The sequence below is a fragment of the Theobroma cacao genome, chromosome 3 (assembly GCF_053813885.1).
Source record: "Theobroma cacao isolate CCN51 chromosome 3, ASM5381388v1, whole genome shotgun sequence".
Classification (NCBI taxonomy): Eukaryota; Viridiplantae; Streptophyta; class Magnoliopsida; order Malvales; family Malvaceae; genus Theobroma; species Theobroma cacao.
Window position 1 is genome coordinate 44,508,314 of NC_142641.1, and position 22,638 is coordinate 44,530,951.

General features: G+C 33.9%; 3 protein-coding genes across 4 annotated transcripts; 1 reads left to right on the forward strand and 2 right to left on the reverse strand.

The window, feature by feature from the left end:
* The first annotated feature begins 3,246 nt into the window (after positions 1 to 3,246).
* Positions 3,247 to 9,744, forward strand: BSK7 (kinase with tetratricopeptide repeat domain-containing protein). The gene is made up of 12 exons (XM_007040158.3): positions 3,247 to 3,483; positions 3,574 to 3,659; positions 3,945 to 4,273; positions 4,363 to 4,583; positions 4,981 to 5,116; positions 5,374 to 5,507; positions 5,589 to 5,694; positions 6,299 to 6,384; positions 6,968 to 7,156; positions 7,544 to 7,696; positions 8,475 to 8,588; positions 8,955 to 9,744. Exons 3-12 carry the CDS (start codon positions 4,192 to 4,194, stop codon positions 9,198 to 9,200), a joined length of 1,467 nt encoding a protein of 488 aa, XP_007040220.3. The 5' UTR covers positions 3,247 to 3,483; positions 3,574 to 3,659; positions 3,945 to 4,191; the 3' UTR covers positions 9,201 to 9,744.
* A 372-nt stretch (positions 9,745 to 10,116) lies between these two features.
* On the reverse strand, positions 10,117 to 12,477 carry LOC18606517 (tubulin beta-7 chain). Its single transcript, XM_007040162.3, has 3 exons — positions 11,944 to 12,477; positions 11,466 to 11,735; positions 10,117 to 11,016 (listed from the first exon to the last, which is right to left on the reverse strand). Exons 1-3 carry the CDS (start codon positions 12,335 to 12,337, stop codon positions 10,346 to 10,348), a joined length of 1,335 nt encoding a protein of 444 aa, XP_007040224.1. The 5' UTR covers positions 12,338 to 12,477; the 3' UTR covers positions 10,117 to 10,345.
* A 1,927-nt stretch (positions 12,478 to 14,404) lies between these two features.
* GSH1 (glutamate-cysteine ligase) lies at positions 14,405 to 20,821 on the reverse strand. 2 transcript variants are annotated; one of them, XM_007040164.3, is made up of 16 exons: positions 20,529 to 20,816; positions 19,581 to 19,925; positions 18,360 to 18,510; positions 18,046 to 18,153; positions 17,590 to 17,682; positions 17,312 to 17,395; positions 17,164 to 17,232; positions 17,015 to 17,085; positions 16,864 to 16,932; positions 16,600 to 16,693; positions 16,337 to 16,426; positions 16,164 to 16,244; positions 15,567 to 15,659; positions 15,182 to 15,262; positions 15,003 to 15,072; positions 14,405 to 14,768 (listed from the first exon to the last, which is right to left on the reverse strand). In XM_007040164.3, exons 2-16 carry the CDS (start codon positions 19,913 to 19,915, stop codon positions 14,680 to 14,682), a joined length of 1,578 nt encoding a protein of 525 aa, XP_007040226.3. In that variant the 5' UTR covers positions 19,916 to 19,925; positions 20,529 to 20,816; the 3' UTR covers positions 14,405 to 14,679. The 2 variants fall into 2 exon arrangements, 1 of the variants encoding a protein (XP_007040226.3); XR_016025321.1 differs by lacking the exon at positions 14,405 to 14,768 and having other exon boundaries at positions 15,018 to 15,072; positions 15,182 to 15,265; positions 20,529 to 20,821.
* Positions 20,822 to 22,638: the final 1,817 nt, after the last annotated feature.

A 22,638-nucleotide genomic window follows, 5' to 3' on the forward strand; every position in this document is an offset into this window, starting at 1 on the left:
TTAAGCTTAAGTTAATCACTTTCATTTTCTCTCGTTAATAAAACTTTCCCAGTAATTATAAAGAATTAATTACTCTTAGTTAATCTAAAATTATTATTATATAAATGTAACAAACTAAGTCCAAACATCATGCTTCCTTAAATTTAAGTTAATCCTCACAAAATCAAAATATCAACAACGCGATGTGGGCCAATTATAATAAACCAAGTTCAAAAATCATTAATTCAGTAACTTTTTAGACCCAAATTACATGAATTTTCAAATTTTAATGTTAAATTATTAGTAGTGATTAACTCAAATTCTTAGATATGTCTTAAAAATCACTTTAACAATTGATGTGAGATAAAGTATTACAATAAAATTTTTAAATTATTATTATCAATAGTAAAAATGAGACCGTAAAAAAAATAAAAAAACTAATAAACTTTTTAAAAGTTGCATTGTATTCAAAATTTTTTGTCACTTTGTGCATCAAATTAAGACTCCACTTCCCTAAAAAGCATAAAATAAAAATTGAAATTTTTAAACAATAATTCATGTCCATTTTTTTTTCCCCAAAGGTGGACCATTTCAATTCCGAGTCAATCATTTCACTTTCCTTACTATCGAAGTTTACAGTATCAAATCATCCAACAAAGCTTTGAGCTCACGTGAGGATTGCGACTTGTGATCATGTGAATGTCAAAATGCAATGGCATGAATACTCTTATGTTATTAAGCAAATATTAAACAATGGAACAAGTATTACATCACAGACACTTAAATCAAACAATATAACATATAATAAAACAAGATTTGAAAAATGACATAGATAACTGAGCTATATTTATTAGGCTTATTTAAGATTAAGATATGCTAATTAACACATTAATTTAATTACAACCTAGCAAATACTATTATTATGCATGTTGAATTTAGTGACGAATTGAAAATGGTGATGGAGTGGTAGTTACCACTTTTCGATTTTTAATTATTATTTCGAATTAAATCATTGACTAAATTTATGATCTTATATGATTACATTAATAAACACTGTTACTATGCATGTTAAATTTAGGAACAGAACGAAAGTGGCAACAAGCAGGCGACTATTACTTTTTAGTTTTTAATTATTATTTTGAATTAAATCATTGAATATTATATGATTATTTTATAATATTTTGTATGTAAAATTGTAAATCCATTACTATTTGAATTCATGTAAGAGAATATTTATGTAATTTGTTGGTAAAAAACATTGAAAATTTTATATTTGGGTAAACACTAAGAGCGGAGAACATGTTCGGTAGCACCTTGACATGATACAATTCACGTCTCTTTCAAGAATTTAATGTTTATAACTGCAATCAAGCAATGTTAGATATAGATATCAAAGATCAGGGGTCGACCCTTTTTTCATCTGTCCATAGAATCATCCAGCAATTGTATATTGTACGTGTGGCTCTTTTGTACTATATATCTAAAGTCAGAATAAAGGAAAATGGGTTCGAGTTGTAAAGCGTTCGTGTGGCCCAACATTTAGACAAAACATTGCACTCCAATTTGGCATTCCTTTTTTTTTTTTTGTTGGAGTTAAATATAATTATATATGAGATAAAGTTAGCTCAACAAAATTAAGTAATTAAACTGTATTTTTTGAAAATTAACCAAGTTGACCTTGCTTAAACTTAATCATAGATGTTCCGAAATTCCAACACCAATACATAGCCTTGAGAATGTTTTTACTTTGTTAATGTTGCCAGTGCGATAGTTCCTCATGCATTAATTTAAAAATAATGTTTTCATGTAAACATAAGATAAGTGACCACATATATTTCTTTGGTGGTGAATAATAAAGTTTTAAGTTTTTTATTCTAATTAAAAAAAAAATTAAACCTTTAGTTACATATTTGAGGTGGGATTTGAGTAAAACATTTTTTGAAGTTTTAATTAAAAATGGATTATAAAATGTTAGTAGAAGCTAGCTGGATGGAATGGACGAAAGCAGCTTAACCTTTTTTTTGTCTGAGACAATGACCTATAAGCATGACTGTAATGGGGGGGGGGTTGGTTCTGAGGATTTCAAGTATGATTGTGTATCCATTTGCTCAACACGCTTTATTTCACCTTTCATTGTCACTTCTTTAACAATAATAACCATCATCAAGTTCAGCGGTGCTTTTCAACTGTTTAGGACGCGCCTACTAAAACTAAACACCTCCCATCAGTAAATAACAATAATCACACACACAAAAAAATTATAATATAATTATAATTTAATGATAATTATATATATACCAAATAAATAAAAAAACATCTTTGTAACTTATTTATTAATTTCTACATTTTTACTTTCTTAATAATAATACACTAATAATCAAAATGATGAGTGGTTGCAGTATATATTTGTATGATCTAAAAAATAAAATATGTAATAATAACGTAAGAGTAAAAGAATTAGATAAGTTTGGAGATATCGTTGTTACTATCAACTTAGACCATTGAGTTACTAACTTTATCCAAATTAAATTATTTTCTGCTTTAATATGATTTAGACCACCTAGCGAAGCAGCTTGACAATCAATTTTGAATTTACGCGTCCAATTATATTTATATAAGCCGGTTTCACCATATTAAATCCAGTTTGACCACAATGCTATTGATTACAAATTAATCTTGGAATTTCTTTTTGATACTTTAATAATAATAATAATAATAATATACATAGTATAAAAAATATAATTAGGAAATGAGTTACCTAATCAATCTTATCTGATCTGATACTACTGAAAGAACAAGAAAAAATATACCCACGAAGCCAATGGAAATTTATTACTGTCTCTTTCGTCATTTTAAAAATTACATGAACTTTATGTTTCTCAAAACAGAAGGGTCCACCAAGGTTCTATTAATTACATTATCTTGTCACCATGGCTCTATCTATTTTTCAACTATAAAATAAAAATACTACTAAATGCCATATTTTTAGTAATCTGAACAATGGTTTTTATTTTTCTTTTCAATAGGAAAAATTAAGAAAGAAAATAAAGACAAATTGATATTTTGGTTTTCATTTCTCCCGAAGGAGACAACGGGTGGGCAATTGACTATGGGCTTATAGGGACTTAGGTATGGAAAAATTAGTAAAAAAGAAGAGGTCATGTCGGTGGAAAAATAAATAAAATGAAAAGATAAAAATATAAATAATAAATAAATTTCCGGTTATTTTTTTAAAAAAATGAATAAATATTTATATATCCATGTTTTCCATTCCGAATCTTCAACGCTCTCTCAAAAATTCTCCTTCGCAAAGCCCACAGAGAGAGAGAGAGAGAGCTCAACACTGAAAGAACTCAAAGCGATCCCAGATTCAAAGACAGCTTTTGTTACTTCATAAAATGAGAAAAATCGTAAAAGAAACAAATACTCACACACAGAAAGAAACAAATCCGTTTTAACTTTTTTTGCTTTTGAAAGAATCGAGAGTCTCTTCGGCTGATTCAGGTTCTTCTTAAATTTTACCTTCTTATTTTGTTGTTCTTTGTTATATGCTTTAGCTTTGACTTGATTAGTGGAATTGTTTCGAAGTTACAGAGAAGTTGAAGTTTTACGAAGCTAAGCTTTTCATTGGCTACAGGGTAAGTGAGTTGACTCAGCGGAGGAACTCGCTGCTGGTAAAGGTACTTTTACCATTCCGTTTCTCCTTTTTCTTTTTGTTGCTTGGTTGCTGAGAAAGTTACGCCGGAAAAAAGTGTTTCGAAAATAGTGTTGAATTAAATGAAAACGATTCTCTTGTTTGGTGTTATTTTAGTTGAAATGAAACGGAAAATTAAGCTGAGTAAAAACGACATAGTTTTAATTGGGATTAAGTTTCTAGGTTTTAGTTTTTTTACTGGAAGAATAGAATTGAATGTGACATATGAGATTCGAATTCTTAGCTTTAGCTTCTTTCTCTTTTGGTACAGGTAATTTCAAAAATGGAATATTTGAACACAAGTTGATTGTTGCAGGTCAATTGGGGTTTTGCTTTAGACAGCATTTTTAAAAAAATAAAAGGATAGTTGGTTAAGATGGGTGAAATTCAGTGAAAATTACTTGGATGACACTTGTTTGTGAAGCTGTGTGTACACATTGAAACCATACAAAAAGTTTGGAAATTTTGGACCCTCAATCGATTTGTTAGTGTTTGAGGAGAACCATTGAGGTATTGGGATGGGCTGTGGGTGTTCGAAACTGTCTGCTTGTTGTTGGAGTTCAGATCAGAATGGATCAATTCCTGAAGCTGATAACGTTGGTAAGCGTCTGTAGTGGCCTATTGGGTTTTGGTTATTGATTACGTTAATAGAGGCTGGTTTTTTAATATTTAATTATGCCGTTTTGTAGAAAATGAGGACAAGGGTGAAGTTGATGATTTGCCTGCATTCCGTGAATACTCAATTGAAACACTCAGGATGGCTACATCTGGATTTGCTGTGGAGAATATAGTTTCAGAACATGGTGAGAAGGCTCCTAATGTAGTTTACAAGGGCAAGTTGGAAAATCAAAGGCGGATTGCTGTTAAACGATTTAATAGGTCTGCATGGCCTGATGCCCGGCAATTCTTGGTAAGAAAGTGTTGAACATGTAGTTTGTTCTTTTCAAGTTTTCATTTTAGTCATCCCTTGGTTGCTCATCTGTGAACATCACAAGAGCAGAGGAAAAGGAGAAAAAAGGGGAGAAGTCTCTCCATTTGCAGTAGACATTGAAGTTATGAAGTTAAATTGTTTGAGAATTGTTGTCTTTGCAGAGGGATTTTTCTCTTTCAGTTCACGTGCTGATGTGTTGTATGCATGTTTTATTTATCAAACGACTTTTATTTGCAACCTTATACTTGGTCAAACTAGAGTGTGTCTCTTCCTGCTGTCATTAAATCTATTGTGTAAAATTGCTGTTAACATAGTAAAATCCTAGGTTTGCATTATAAAACTTCTAGATTTTAACTTTAGCTATCTATGACTTTAGGAAGAAGCAAGAGCTGTCGGTCAGCTTCGGAACCACAGATTGGCAAATTTACTTGGTTGTTGCTGCGAAGGTGAAGAGAGGTTACTTGTTACAGAATTTATGCCTAATGACACATTGGCAAAGCACCTATTCCATTGTAAGTTCATATTTGGTTCCCTTGCATCAGCTTTAGCTTTTAGTTTATATATAAGTTTTCTCATCTCCATTTTAAAAGCTGCTCGATATGGTTGAAATGAATCTAAAACCTGTCAATATCAGTTGAAATATGGTTCTTTCTTTTTTCAACATGTTAGTTTCTATAAACTAAATAGAGATCATTCTTTATAGCTGATCATTGTAAATAGAGATGTTATTTTCAGACTTACATTTATAGTTGAACTTATGGGTTTTCAGGGGAAGCGCAACCTATGAAATGGGCAATGCGACTAAGGGTTGCTTTGCATCTTGCACAAGCTCTAGAATACTGCACCAGCAAAGGACGTGCCCTGTACCATGATCTAAATGCTTATAGAATTGTTTTCGATGATGTAAGTATGTTATTTTAATTTTTTTTTCCTTCAATAGTTAGAAATTAGTATTATTTTTTTAGTTATGCATGTTTATTTCAGGAGGGAAACCCTAGACTTTCATGCTTTGGTCTGATGAAGAACAGTAGAGATGGAAAAAGTTACAGCACAAACCTCGCTTTTACTCCTCCTGAGTATTTGAGAACAGGTGCTCATCCTCTTGAACAAGCCATAAGCTTATTTTCTTGGCTACCAATCTTTATTTACTAGCAACATATTTGGATTTTTGATCAGTGTATTTATAGACTTGGCTGTTAAATACCCATGAAGTAAAACCAGTTATGATTTTGTTAATCAAGTTGTTAAGTAGGATTTCTACCTGTGACCTTTTCTTTGAATTTGAATTTTTCTTCATTATTGTGTAGTCTACGATCACTTTATGCAACATGTGATGTGTTTGTGGCCTATATATCGAGAATTACCATTTTCCTTTGTTCACTGCTAGTAATTTTCGTTTAGGGCTTTATATGTTGATTGATGTGACAAAGGTAGCTGTTGAAAATGAGATACTGTATAATACCAATTTGTGATAGAAATCTGCTCAGAAATACTATTTATATGGGACTGCAAAATGTTTATAAATGAAGATGTGGTAACATCTGTTAATGCTGTTCATTCTCACCTTTAAGTTGTGTGGCTCTATGAACTTTGTTAGAATGCAATATATATGTCCAGTCTTATGGTACTAATATATACACTTTTTTTTTGGATTGTTTAGTATTCTAAATTATTCTTGTGTTTTCCTTCTGCAGGAAGAGTAACACCAGAAAGTGTAATGTATAGTTTTGGCACCCTTCTGCTTGATCTTCTCAGTGGAAAACATATTCCTCCAAGTCACGTAAGTATACTAGAGCACATTATGATGCAACAGACTTCTTGCAGAATATTTGTTTTCTTATATTCTTTCTAGGGAGTTGTCATTGGTCCAACATGAAGAGAGGTATTATGTCTTTTATTCTGCATCTGTTTGAAAGATGATGTGTGATTTAGGACTGTGCTTGTCAATTTTAGGATTGTTAGTTGATACTTTTAAGGGTTTCCATTCAGAGATTGATAGTATGGGCAACAGAGAACTAAAATTTGAAAAATGGTTCTGTTGAGAACTTTCTTAAAGTAATACTACATCAAAAGTTTTTTTTCTGGACCCTTGTCAAGATTTAGGCCGGAACCTATAAATGACACCACTTAAGTTGGTTCCTGTCTAGGTCCATATGTTATTGATGGAAGAAAACTTTGTAAGCAGTTTTTTTTTTTTTTTTTTTATGTTATTATGTTTTTGAGAGTTTGTTCTTATGGGAGTGCCTCTTTGTGTCTGCCAAGATGAATTTTATAGTAATTTTGTTGGTTGGTTTTCGATATTAGGATGCTGTAGTTATGCTAACTGCTGTATTCCTAACATTGAGTTGCATTACTTCCTTCAGGCACTGGACCTTATACGTGATAGGAACATTCAGATGCTGACAGATTCTTGTTTGGAAGGGCAATTCTCAAATGACGATGGGACTGAGTTAGTGCGTCTAGCATCACGATGTTTGCAATATGAGCCCCGAGAACGGCCAAATCCGAAGTCATTAGTTACTGCACTAAATCCTCTGCAGAGGGACACTGAGGTTGTTTGTCTTTTATTTCTCATAAATTCGTTTTATTATTTCCAAAATTTACTCTTCTAAAATCATTTTACCATATATGGCAGCCACCGGAAGTCATACTGTGTTCTCAAGCCTTTTGCTTTTGTTAAAAATAGGAATTACAGTTACTTTTGATTTGCTTGTTTGGTCCAGAGAGAGACAAACCCTCATTCTGTTACTTGTATGCCTTTATGTTTTTCATATGCGAGCACGATAAATGCAGCTGGTCATCCTGACATACACTATCAATTCAACCCAAAATAGATGCAGATGCCATTTTATGTGCAGAGTTATTAGGTCCCAGCCGTTCTAAAGTTGAATAATATTTTACCATTAACAAGAAGTTGCTTTTCTCAAATATTTCTGCAGGTTCCTTCTCATGTATTAATGGGTATACTTCATGGTGCTGCTGCTTTACCTCTATCACCACTTGGGGAAGCCTGCTTAAGAATGGATTTGACTGCCATTCATGAGGTCTTAGAGAAGCTTGGATATAAAGATGACGAAGGGGCTGCTACTGAGGTTCGTTTCTTGTCAGAAACATGAATGCTTTTTCATGCATTATTTAGCCTTCAAACTTGGTCTAGTGGTTGTTACTTCTCCTTGAGAGGTATAAGGTCAGGTTTAAAATCCCTTTACCCCCTTCGACTTTTACTTATGTGCTAAAGGTAAGAAATTTGGCCTTCAACTTGTTTCTATAGCTGTCAGAAGTTCTGGTTTTCTTTATCTTAATTTGTGGTTGCTGTGGCAAGGATGTTCACCTTTCTATATCATTTGTAGTGATGCAATTTAAATTCTCAATATAATTATTGTCTTAAAGTTTTTTGCATTATTTGGCTTTGAAATCTTTTGGTCTTTGTCTTTCTGGTTTTGGGGTGGCCAATCCGCAAGAATGCAAGATCTGGTAACAACTCTTTCTTGTGCTGGTAATTAGGTTGAGAGTCATTATTGTTAATGGCAAAGAATTAATGGTTCAAGTTAGCTTGCTACATCCATATGTATATAAATAAGTGCATGTACATCTATAGACATATAAACGCATTAAATGTTGGCCTACTTGTATATACAAATATTTTCAGTTTATTCATACATGATTCAATTTGTTGCACGTCTTTGCTATTGCTTTATCCATTAGAATGCATTGATATAACAAAATTCTGATTAGCTTTTTATATTGTACTAATTTGTTAAGATTGCATCTATATCTCAAATTTTTCTTGTAGAATGACCACTGGTTTTGTGTTGCATATTTCAGCTGTATGGTGAGTGCTTTTCTCACTGCTATTTTTTTGGTTAGCAGCTTTCATTCCAGATGTGGACGAACCAGATGCAGGAAACATTGACGTCAAAGAAAAAGGGTGATGTTGCTTTTAGGCATAAAGATTTTAGAGCTGCCATGGAATGCTATACCCAGGTTAGATAAGTTTTCTGTTCTTCTCTGAATGTGAAAAAGGTTTTACCCACTGCTGTCTCCTTTCTAGTTAAAGTTTTAGGAGGCAGATTGAGATGTTCAGAAGTATGTTGTACGGTACTTTTTATACCCTCTTTTGCTTGTTTATTTATTATGATTCTTACTATCATCCAGACTGCAAAAGTGTGTCTAGGAGTTTTAGTGCCATCAGTGTCCTGAAAATGGTAGAGAGCAGTAAATTTCAGTAAATTGTCAATTTTGGAACTCTTTGTGCCATGGTTGGTGGATCTAAAAGGGTTTAAATGTTTTATAAATTATGACAATCATAGTCAAATTATTAAGCTGACAGTTAGTACATTCATGTCACAGTTCATTGATGTTGGAACCATGGTTTCCCCAACGGTTTATGCTCGGCGTAGTTTGTCTTACCTCATGAGTGACATGCCCCAAGAAGCCTTCAATGATGCATCGCAAGCTCAACTGGTATCTCCTATTTGGCATATTGCATCCTACTTGCAAGCTGCTGCTTTATTTGCTCTAGGAAAGGAGGATGAGGCACAAGCTGCTCTTAGGGATGCTTCCGCTCTTGAAACTAAAAGGAACGCAACTGCTTGAGATCGAAGTTAAAATAAGTCACTCTCACATCAACCTGAAGATGAACATCCATTGGCAAAAATAAGCCTCTCAGTTCTCGGGCAAGAAAGATCACAGCCTTTTAACCTCAAAAGCAAACCACAGGGTATGATGAACAGATATAATGTTGATTTGTCTCTGTGCATGACTGGTTTGGTTCATGGTTCAGCTGAAACATTCTTTTACAAGATATTTGATGTGGGTTGGTTTTGTTCAGTTTGACGGGGGTAGTGGGACAACTCCATATTATCTACCCATGTTTTCACTCTTCCTGACATTTCCCAATACAGTGATCTTGGGGGAATAATTAGGGAACAGATAATATATTTGTAGAGAGGGGTTTAGTTGTTTAAAAATTGCATTTTTAAAGGGTGAATAGATGATGTTGTCATGCTTGTAATTTATGTACAGTACCTACTGATTATGGCTGCTCATCTGGAGATGAAATTGGCTGTTTTTGTATGTTGTTAATTAATTTTTTTTTTTGAAAGATTGGATTACTTTCTGGTGGAGCCCATTTATTTTATATCACATAGAAGAGGAATGATTTTTTCTGTCACTGCCAACAAGTTCTATATTCATCTAAGTAATTATTATTTGTGTAATAAGCTTTATACTTTTCCAACACCCGATTTGACTTTCAGGTTCGTGATTAGAATAAAATGAAATTGGACGGAAAGATTGAAAAGCCTCATGACTTGCTAGCTGATCGAAAGAAATTACCCACCAAGCTCCCACGTCCCATCAGAAGGGAGAATCCTCATCACCAATTTACCTGCACTTACCCCAAAACAGGATGATGGTGCAAATCATGGCTTTTCCCTTCTTCCATTGACTTACAAACATTCTGTCTGGGCAAACAGAAACTGAGAAAAGATACAAAGTTTATACACTCCAATACACGAAGCCAAAATGAACAGTTTATATAATTGAACACTCAAAGATACGCAGGATATACACTCCAAATTTACATATAATTAATCACAATCATAAGCTTAAAAGGGACACCAAATTCCCAACACAATTGAAACATGGCCTCCTTATTAACCATCAAATGACAATCACAAAACAGGGCCATGGCTATAGGTTTGAAAAAAAAAAAAAAAAGAAGAAAAAGGAAAATCCCCTCAATTTTCCATTGCTTCCTCCTCGTACTCTTCACCATCCTGGTCCGCCACAGCGTCTTGATACTGCTGATACTCCGATACCAAATCATTCATGTTACTCTCCGCCTCCGTGAACTCCATCTCGTCCATTCCTTCCCCTGTGTACCAATGCAAAAATGCCTTCCTCCTGAACATGACAGTGAATTGCTCCGAGACACGCCTAAACATCTCCTGAATGGACGTGGAATTCCCCATGAATGTCGACGACATTGTTAACCCAGTTGGCGGAATGTCACAAACGCTCGACTTGACGTTGTTAGGGATCCACTCAACGAAATACGAGGAGTTCTTGTTTTGCACATTGATCATTTGTTCGTCAACTTCCTTGGTGCTCATTTTGCCTCGGAACATAGCTGAGGCAGTCAAGTACCTTCCATGGCGAGGATCAGCAGCGCACATCATGTTTTTGGCATCCCACATTTGTTGAGTGAGTTCAGGGATTGTCAGGGCTCGGTACTGTTGCGAGCCACGGGAGGTCAAGGGTGCAAACCCGACCATGAAGAAATGTAGGCGCGGGAATGGGATTAGATTCACAGCTAGTTTCCGGAGATCAGAGTTGAGTTGGCCAGGGAAGCGTAGGCAGCAGGTTACTCCACTCATGGTGGTTGAAATCAAATGGTTCAAGTCACCAACTGTTCATATTACATTCACTAAAAGTTAAAAAGATAACATTATTGCTTGTTTAAGTTTAGTGAAAAATGTCATGCTCATAGATTGATCGCTTTGCAATTTGATATACAAAGTTATTAAAGTCTTCAAACCTATTGGACCCTACTTTAGCTGGGAGGAAAGATTTCTCTAAAATATGATCATATTACTATTAATTATTTAAATACATGAAAGACCCCATTAATATATATATATATATATATATACTATGAATAAATTTTAATTATGAAATTATTTTTAAATTATGTACTAAGATAAAATTATAATATAATAGCAATAAAGTATACCCACTTATCAATTTGATTTATGTAGTATTTAATTTTATAAATATAATATAAATCACGAATAATACAATAATTATTCGAAATTATAAGCACGTGAGTGAAATAGTAGTAAAGATTTTTCAACTTACAGCTGGGATTCGTGAGCTTGAGAGTTCTGAAGCAGATGTCATAGAGAGCTTCATTGTCAAGGACCATGCATTCATCAGCATTTTCCACTAGCTGGTGAACGGAGAGGGTCGCATTGTAGGGCTCGACCACAGTATCAGAGACTTTAGGTGAGGGAAAGACTGAGAAAGTAAGCATCATCCGATCAGGGTATTCTTCCCTGATCTTTGATATCAGCAGTGTCCCCATTCCTGATCCAGTCCCACCTCCCAGAGAATGGCAAATCTGAAAGCCTGATATGTACTTGCATGTAAGATTCCATTAGGAAACACCAAACAGGGCAAATGCTAAAGGAAAAGTAATGTACTAATGACTCTGAAAAGTGTTAACCCTTAAAAGGCATGGTGAAGCAATTTGAACATCTCTAACATCAAATATCTTTATCAAGAAAATTGGCCTTTATTGCTTGAACGAAGAGTACAGACAGGGGGTGAAGTATACCTTGTAAGCAATCACAATTCTCAGCCTCTTTACGGACAACATCAAGAACGGAATCAATCAACTCAGCTCCTTCTGTATAATGTCCCTTGGCCCAGTTGTTACCAGCTCCATTCTGGCCGAAAACAAAGTTATCAGGTCTAAACAGTTGACCATAAGGACCGGTACGCAAGCTGTCCATAGTCCCTGGCTCAAGGTCCATTAGTACTGCTCTAGGCACGTAGCGTCCGCCGCTGGCTTCGTTGTAGTAAACGTTAACCCTCTCAAGCTGAACACGACAATCACCAACATAGTTCCCTCTGGGATCAATGCCATGTTCATCACACACAACCTCCCAAAATTTCCCACCAATCTGGTTACCACACTGACCAGCTTGAATGTGGAGAATTTCCCTCATTTTTTTGTTTTTGGGATTCAAAAGTGAATTTGGTAATGGGGTTTTCTTGATATTCTAAAAGCTCAGGAACCTGAAAAGAGGAAGAGAGAGCACTGAACAATGAAGCTTGGGAGGAGGGGTGTGGCCTTATGTAGGCAAAGAGCAGATAGGAGGAGATGTGTGAAGATTGTGACACTGATATTTCTTTTTCTTATATGTTGAATAGTGAAAATTATAATTATTGTCAAATAATAAAATAAAATAATTAATTATTAAATAGTATCATCTGTCTTTGTATTGGAAGAGGCCTTGTCAAACTTCAATGAGAGTTTGTGAGCTGGATATTGACGGAGACAACGAGATGCATGTTGGTTGCTCTGGCCATATTCAACCACAGAATGACCAACCCATCCTCCAATGTGATTCCCCATCTGGTATTATAGGATTACTAAAATACAATTACCCATTTCTTTACTTGATTCCTCCTCACACAATCACACCTTCAATTCATTCTGCTTTATTTTCCTATGGATGTTTGACTCAACAGAACTCACAACTTGCATGCTTATTGCGATAACATATGGTTGTGAACCAACCAACATGACCCATACACAAACACATCCATACAATTATTACATATAACTTAATTGGTAATTGCATCTCTTTCTAATTGAAAGTCTCAATTCTCAAGTGCTTAAAAATCTTAATGGTTCCATGTGAAAATATGCTGGAATTTTTGAAGCTATCTGTATATAGTCGGGGCTCAGGAGGATGCTCATTCAAAGGGTATTTTTGGATTTCTCTTTGACTTCTCTGAATTTCAGAAAGTACAACATTATTTACGATTTATAACTCTTATCTAGAAATCACTATTGGTGGTCATTGATTTAATAATTCAACAGAACTTGTATTAATTAACTTGTAATCATGCGTAGACAAACTCTTGTCACAGTGACCAGAAAAAACTTATAATAACAATATTTGAAGAAGGGGAAGCAGTGGCAAGTTGATAAGGTGGTTATGCCCTTGAAATCATTAAAAGATTGCATGTCTGATTTCAGGATCAAATTAGGTGTCTTAAGAATAAGATTGAAAAAAAAGTGAGCAGAAAGGGGGGGGTGGCAAGCTCCAATTATTGGAGAGGGATGAGAGAGTTAGTCTGTCTCTTCTCAAATAAAACTAATTTGTCTGGCCCCTCTTTCCAGCCCCGCACAAAGCAATTGTTGCCTACTTGCTGGAATCCAATGCTCAACCCCACTCCATTATGCATTCATATTAGCAAATGTATTCAAGGCCAAAGACAATGCTCCAAAGCACTTCCATTTTCACAAGACTAGGATAAAGCTATAACTATCCTATTTGTTGGAACAATTAGGTAATGGTTAAACTTTAAAGCAAATTTTGATGGTGTTACCCTACCTGCGCATGAAAAACACTTTACCCGACGCTTTAACCTTATCCATTCCACAACCATGTCCTATCACAAGTAGGAAAAAAACAAAACAAAGGAAAACCCCCGTCTTAATCTGAATCTTATTTATGCTGGTAAAATTAAGTATGTCTATGTTACAGCAAAGCTTTGGTGATTTTTTTTTTTTTTAACAAAGATTGGTATGAGATAGAAGTATGGTAAGAGGTCGTTTTCTAGATACAGAAATTATGTCTAGTTGTTCCCTCCAGAGCAACCACTCAAGCTTTTTGCTCCAGTTAGATACATTATTCCACTTATCTTCACTTCATTTCCCTGCCACATTAGACTGGTTGTCCAGAACTGGGACAGTAGGGTGATGAGATGGTAATACAGATAGAAAGAAATTTGTTGCCGAAGCCAATGGGATGGAAGTGCACCTAATTTCTACCAACAGATAAAAAAAACCCGAAATATGGACCGTTTATCATCATTGCAAGCAACAACTCACCTTTGAAACGACCACCTATCTGGACTGATACAGCGAGCATTGGACATCTTGATGCTCATTTGACACCTCCATGGCTCTGATCCTCATCAATCCCCAAAAGTCCACACATCTTTGTCCACAAGAACGCATGTAATAGTCAACTGTATTTGTCTTGAACACCAACATCAAGTTAAAGCAAACGGACTAATGGATCACCATATGCATTATGATGCAACCTAAGTCGGGGCAAAGTTTCATTAAATCCTTGTAACAAGGATTTTTTACATCATAATTTATTCCTGTAACAGCATGGAAAAGGATTCAATAACGATTACATCCAAAGCCACTTTGCAAATTACACACACAAAAAAAAAAACCCGTTATGAAGTGCCAGGAGAATCTGACTGCTCTTAGTAGGAAAGCTTTGAAGTAGGTGAATTAAGATTCATGAGAATCCATTTCAACTCAGTAGAGCAGTTCCTCAAACACAGGATCAACAGATTGTCCCCACTTCCCGTGATACAACTCCAAAAGCTTCTCGGCAGGTGTTACACCTGCCACAAAATTATTATAAGCCATGACCATCAATTTTCTAAACAACAAAGAACTTAAGCTTTCAAACTTCAGGTTAATCTCAGGGAATAAACTGTTTTAAACACTCCCTGCGTTGGCCTCTCTCATGGAAGACATTTTTCAAATATTTTCTCAGTTGGGTTCACACCTCAGACTTGGCAAACAGAAATAACAGAAAAAAAATGCAAATAATACACAAGCTCTCAACTGGGTACCTGTTCTAACCACGTCTGCCACCGCATTCAAGAACCCTGATTCCTTAAAGCCTCTTCGTTCCAAGCCATCCTACATGATAATAGACTCAGTAAAAGCAATAAAATCTACCATATCAGCAGCAGAAAGAGCAAACCTTAGGTTACAATCTCAAACAGAATAATAATAATGGCTAAAATACCTTTGCCAATGTTAGAACATCTTCTGCTACGTGCTGCAGGAATCCATCCCGAAATGGTGTCTTTAGACCAGTCTTTGGAACCTACTAAACACATCTTTGACCTTAGAATTGCAGTCTTAGCACTGCAGAGGGACAAAGGAAAAGCTGTATGCATGTATCTTAATATCGTAAACTGAACATGATCTTGCATGGGTTGGGGGGAGGGGGGGGGGGGGGGCGCTTAAGCATTAATCAGCATAAAATTTTGCTGATATGACTGACACCAAATACAAGTCTAGCACATCTAAGGACACCAAGTATTCATAAGAAAAAGGGAGTATTACACTTATGTCTTACCCTCCTAAAGCGACATGCAATTTATTTGCCAGGGGAGTGTTTCAATTACCTTATTTCTCAACATTTCTCTTTCTTCAGGAGTCCAATCAGCTATCATGTCTAGAATATTTTGGAGTGAAACCTCATCATATAACAAACCTACCTGAGAAAGAAAGAAACTTAAAATGAGCAACTTTTGCAGAAATTACACAGCTAATAATATAAGTTCCACAAACATGCACACATCTTAGATATGAAGATATGGATCATCAGAAAAATAAAAATGTACAGTGTCAAATTGATATAGGCACAAAATAAGCCCCCTTGAATCAAAATTACATGAAAGGAAACTTACCCTTTTGAGTGCAATTTACATGACTGTAATAGCAATGTTGAAAAAGAGACGCTAGAGAAATCATTATACAGTTTACTAATATATCTAGTACCCAAATGTAAAGGACTATTAAACATGTCAACTAAACAGCTATATCCATATGGGACCAACCAAATCTGAAAGCCCAAATAATGTTCTTCAAGTTTAGCCACCTAGCCAAGGGTATTTTCAATTTTTATAATCTTGTCAACACACTGACTTTCGTTCCACATGTACTTCTATATCCTTCACAACATATGGATTCTGCATAAGCACACCAAAAGTGCCACTTACCCAAAATGCTGGCAGAGCACATAACCTCCTCCAAGGCCCTCCATCAGCACCCCTCATCTCCAAGTATCTCTTTAGTCTAACCTGAATGGAAAGAATAGAATGTAGCTTAATAAGGCAAAATCATAAGGAAAATATAAAGTTTAAGCAAATCACTTTCGAATTAAGCAATAGACCTCTGGAAATATTGTTGTCAAATGATTTTCCCAGTCATTAAGGGTTGGCAGTTCACCTGGAATACAAGGAAGTTTTCCAGCCAAAAAATCCTGCAAAATGAGCAGTGTTATTCTGACAAAATAAAAAAATTTGACATCAATGTTTATCAAGATTATATGGAAAAGAATGTGAGAGCAACATAGAGGCCTGACTGCATGAGTAAAGAAAAAAATAGCTACAGAAGAAGCTTCAAATTACGAGACTGTCAAGGATAGATGGAAACCCTGAATGTCATCCCGGTGCAGTCAATGTACTTCTTTTTCCGATAGACAAAATACATTGGAACATCAAGAGCATATTCAACATACTGCTCAAACCTGCAACAAAAGTAAATTAACGTCATGTTATTTAACTAGATGCAGAGAGGGGTATCTTTTATCTAATTGATGGAACATGCTCATAAAGATAGGATAGGATTCTAAGCAAATTAATTTCAAGTTAGGAAACAGAGCACTACTATGTATCATGCAACACAAATAAAGCTTACCCAAAGGAGTCATCAAAAACAAATGGAAGCATGCCTGTACGGTTCTTATCAGTATCAGTCCAGATTTGACTGTTCATAATTAAAAAAGATCAATAAATTGGTAAAAACAGAAGAAAAAAAAAAAAGACTTTATAGTGAAAGTTTTTGAAACCTTCTCATGCTGAGATAACCATTTGGCTTTCCTTCAGAGAAGGGTGAATTTGCAAACAGAGCTGTTGCTATCTGTTTCATTTGCTGACTAGTTAGAAAACTGGAAAGAAGAGAATTTCAGTAAAAAAAAGAAAGTATTAATGTTCTCACAGGTTGCAGAGCAAGACCAGCACGAAACTTTCTGATCATGTCAGCTTCTGAACTGAAGTCCAGATTAACCTATCATAATTACAAAAGTGTCAAAAGTTAAAAGTATCTGCTTCACAAAGGCTGAATCACAATGTAAAACCCATCTTACCTGAACTGTGCATGTCCTAAACATCATATCAAGTCCAAGTGAACCAACTTTAGGCATGTAATTTCTCATTATTTCATATCTTCCCTGAGCAAAAGTACTATGTCAGACAATAACAGAATGATAGGACGTTAAAACTGCAACAGTGGAAACCAAGTATCACAAAGGTGAAAAAAGAAACGAGGGGGGAAAACACAAATCTCGGACTACATAAATCAGACAATTTATGTTTTCTAATTTTTCATTCAATTTGATAGCCAAAAGAGTAATTGCAGTTATACCTTGGGCATAACAGGTATGTCCTTAATTCCCCATCTGGGCTGGAAGCCAATCCCTAAGAATCCAATTCCCATTTCTTCTGCAACAGCTTTAACCTAGTAAAAGGTAATAGGCATGGTGTACTCTTTAAGTTTATTGGGAAAAGTAAAGAGTGCATGAACAAAGAAATTAAGAAAAGAAATACTTCATTAGAAATTACTTTTAGAAGTGGTTACTTTCTGAAAAGCATCGACATAGCAAAAATATTAGGAGACAGAGAGAGGACTAGAAGTTTTTCAATGTAATTTAAATGACTTGGAAGTTACATGCAGAGTACATATCTTTAGAGGCACAAGTCTTGAGCTTATGAATAGTACCGAATTCTTGATGAATGCTACTTCTGCGTGCACTTTCTTAAGAATGTAGAACTTAGTTAAACAGTTGCATGCATATGCCTTTATTTTTTTTCCTTCACTGACCTGATAAAGGTGTGAATTGACCTCTGCACATGTTTGATGCAAAGTTTCAAGAGGTGCACCGCTGAGCTCAAACTGCCCTCCAGGTTCCAATGATATGCTTTGCTTCCCCTAGCACACAAAAAGGAAGAGTTTCACAGAAATTCCATAGATAGCCAAAATGAAAACAAATATGATGCTAGCTTGTCATACAGAAACAATCTAGAAAAATAAAATAAAAAAAGAACTAGTAGTCTCTACTAAATAGAATTGCTAAGCATTGCCATTAATTTAATAGTAGCATAATGAAGCATCATAAGTAAAGAGAATCAGTTTACCTGTTTGAGTCCTATAATATTGTCACCTTCCATTACTTTATCCCAATCAAATCTCTCCGAAATACCATTAAGCAATTCTGCTATTTGTTCATATTTCATAGGTCGCAAAGTTTTAAACTCAAAACCAAACTTTTCATGTTCTGTACCTATCCTGAGAAAACCAAATAGTTGAATTAGCAAACAAGTACAGATAGAGGATGAGGGACCATGGTGCTAACTAAAAGATTTAAACTAGCACAAAACTCAATATTATAGCATATATCTAAAGAGGAGTAAAAATGTACTGTGACCACAACAGTAATTTCCCATTTTACCCCCCACACATCTCTGCCAGCCTTCTCACTTAGCATTGCCTTTTTTTTCCTTTTTTTTTTTATTTTCTAATGAATGTTAGGCAAAGTCAAAGCCCAACTCCTTTTTCTTTTGTCTTTTTTGTTGCTTCTCATTTATCCTCTTCCTTAACCACTAGGCATTAACCCCCAAATCCAATGGCCCAATCCAACAAATAATCTTATATATTTTGTTATTTTTAATAATTTTTACACATACTATTATTAACTATTCAAAGTACCGTAACATTACAATGTGTTCTATCATTGATATGATAATTGTACGAGTATATAACATTTAGTAAACAAAAGCTCAAAAATTCAATTTTGAGAGTTTATATGTATACTTTTTAAAGTATTGGGAGTATTAATTTTAAATTGTTGATGATTAAATTTATGAATTTGGTTAAATTATATAGGCTTTAAAGAGCTAATGACTATATCAATATCATAGAAGGATTTAATCAAAGATGATATTAATTATTTTGTTTGTATCTTAGAAATAATATTGAAGCCTATAACATAAATACAAAAAGAAAAAGAATTGAAGTTGATAATATTTATTAACTAACTTCAAAGTTCAAAATTCAAAAACAAATAAGAATCTAAATAATTTAATTTTAAATATGTAATATTAAAATGTTAATATTCATTATTTATCTTTTAAATTCAACATTATATTTTAATATATTAACTTTACAATAATATACAGTATACAATTTTTTCCATTAATGAGGTACCACAGCAACACGTGGGTATAAGAGCTTGTAAATTCTAAAATACATGTCAATGATCAAATGCATGGTAAAATGATAACTATTATCTTCAAGTAGAATAAAGAGAAAAAAGAAAGTACTCTAATCCAAACAAAACAAGGAAGGGGAAGTTTTACCTCCATTTTTCCTTAGGCTTACATCCAGATGCAAGGTATGCAACAAGATCCTCTTTCGTCAATGGCTCTGTAGCAATCACAGCATCCTCTGTGGGAGGGCTTGCTGCAACAATCATACTATTCCTTCTCTTTCTTCCAAACCCCACAGTTTCTAAAGGGAAGATCCGTGCTATCTTGGCCTTGTTGCACAACAAGGAAGAAAAACTGACAGATTTTTCCTTCATTATAGGAGCCTCAAGATTGTTCACCACACCAAAAGCCACATTCTGTCCAGTTCTACCCCATGTTATATCACTAGGGATGCAATATGATGATCCTGCCTTGGAAAGTGCCATTGATATGTCCCTTGAAAACAAACAAAGGAAGCCTCTTAGTGACAAGTTATAGAACCACAATTAGCTATTATCAAATATTCACAAGAAAAACCTTATTCACCCAGTAAGCCTAGCTCCAACAACTACCCAGCCCAGTATCCACTAATTATGAACTAATTCAGTATGTGAAACTGCGAATGGCTCTATACAATGTTAGATGAAGAGAAAATCTAGTATTATATAAATCTGTATTGTTATATATATATTACAACTCTAACTAAATATTTTATATAATTATCTTAAGACATGTAATCTTCTTAAAAGCTACATTCATGTTCCATTAGTACCACTGAAATGGAATTTCTCCATTAAAACTCGTCTCCTATAGTACTGACCACCAAAATTTCTCAGTTCAATATTCCATAATAACAAAAACCACATAACAAAATCAAATGCAGCATTTAAAACACAATTCCATATCAAAATTACTGCAAATCGAAGCAAAAAATAAAAAGCAGAAAACAAGGCAACAAATTACATAAACCTTTCCAAGTGAACGTGTAATTAAGTGGTAAGGAAGTCAATATACAAATCCACGCCCAGTTAAAAAACAAATTATGAGGCGTAATATTACCTTTTCCTTTGACAGATTCAAATCAAATTCTAGGGTTTTTTTCTTTTTGGTTTTTGGTTCTTGGTTCTTGGAGCTGAGTTTTACTGATTTCGCAGTGAAATGGAAAAGAGAGGTGCAAATGAAAGAAAGATATTTACACTTTTGAGGTAGAAACGAATAAAAGAAGAAAGAAAGTCCTGTTTTTCATTCTTGGGTTTCAGCCTTCCATGGAAGAGTGAGTGACGGAGGGGGGTGATTAAATATTGGCGCACCTTATTCCTCTTCCGTAGTCCACTTGTCCCTGCTGTTGATGCGTCAGCTCTTCCCCGAATTATTTTTCCTTTTTAATAAATAAGACTTTATAAAATCATTTCGCATAAGTTTCCCCTTTTTTTTCCCTAATATTCCTAAAAGAAATATTGCAATTAACCATTCGAAAATCATTACAAGACAAATATAGAAGGAATTTTTAGACTTATACTCTCGGAATTTATTTCGGTTGATTAAAAGGGTAAATTATTATTTTTTAATATAGTATGTACATATCTCTAAAAAGAAAAATATCATCCTATCACTCATCCATTGCATTAAAATAAAAAGGATTTCTTTCATATATATTTTTTTCATTTATAAGAAATTATGATTTTTTTTTCTCGTATTATTAATTGAAAAAATAATGAGTTTTTTTTTTTAGCAACAAAAGAATGAGCTTGAGGCATAATTCTACTCAGCAGAAGACAAGAAACCTTGAGGTATTGGATGATGCAATGTGCAATTAAAAAGTAAATTTAATTACTTAGGAATCATGAAGTAAAGTAAGAACCAAAATTAAATGATTTAAAAAGTACAAAACCAACGTTGGAAAATATTCGGAAAAGCACATGGAATTTAAAAAACAATCATAGCTGCAATATTTTAAGATAAGTTAGCAGTTTCAAAATTTGCAACTAGGACAATTTTTAAAGGAAAAAAACAAGTGCAAGTGCAGACGTAATCATGCCTTTGATTAATTAAGTGCTCACTTAATTCTTTTAAACGTTTGGTGGAAACTAAAGACATTTGATTACGGAAATTTGCAGTCATCAGATCACGGGGTCAATGGGTGTAAACTGATAACGAGTTTTAATTTTGACCGTAAGTTATAATTACTGTTAAATTATATATTATGAAGATATTCAAATAGTTAAAATTTAAACGAATTTTCTTAAATTTAAAATTTTAAATAAAAATTAAACATGTTTTTTAAAAATTTCATAAACTATTGAGAAAAATTGGAATAAGTTTTAAATTTTTTTATTATGTTTAATTACACCTTTATAGTTTTATTTTAAATCAAATAAATCTTATAATTAATGATTGATTAATTATTATTAATAAAAATATCATTTATTATTTTATGTTATAAGGCGTTGATGTGGTACGCTGATATGTTTTAATAATAAATGATGTGGTATGCTAATATGATATAATAACATATGAATTTGAAATTTTTGCCTTCTCAATGAGTACTACATAGATATGAAATAACAAGTGACATTTTAATGAATGATAATTAGTTAACCGTTAATCATAAGGATTCATTTGACTTAAAATAAAAATATAAAGATTTGATTGAACATAATAAAAAATAAAATTTTATTTAAATTTTTTAGAATTATTGTAGATTTTTTTTGAAATATTATTTTAAAAAATTATTAATGATAATGAATAAAGTTGAAATTCCTAATTGAATGACTTTAATTAAGATGTAATGTACCGTGACTCTTGTCATGAATTTGAATGGGAAGTCTTGAAATTAATCAGCTATAATTAGAAAAACCGTGTGCCAAAGTGGCATGGCATTGAAATAATGAAAAGAATAAAGACGAATTAGTTAGAAATTAAGATTGCCTGCTCCCATGAAAGAAAAGACAGAAACTAGGAAAGATTCAAAGCAGGCAAGGCAATGATAGCGCAGATAATAGAAGATGCTGGAAGAGACAGCAAATTGACTACTGATTTACGAAGAACAAATGATTTAACTCACAGCAAGTATTATTTTGCAGGTGTCAGATGTTATTGCGTGCACGTTACTTGGTCACACGAGAAAACAAATCGGCTACTTCTGATTGTAAAAGATTGTAGCTTCCAC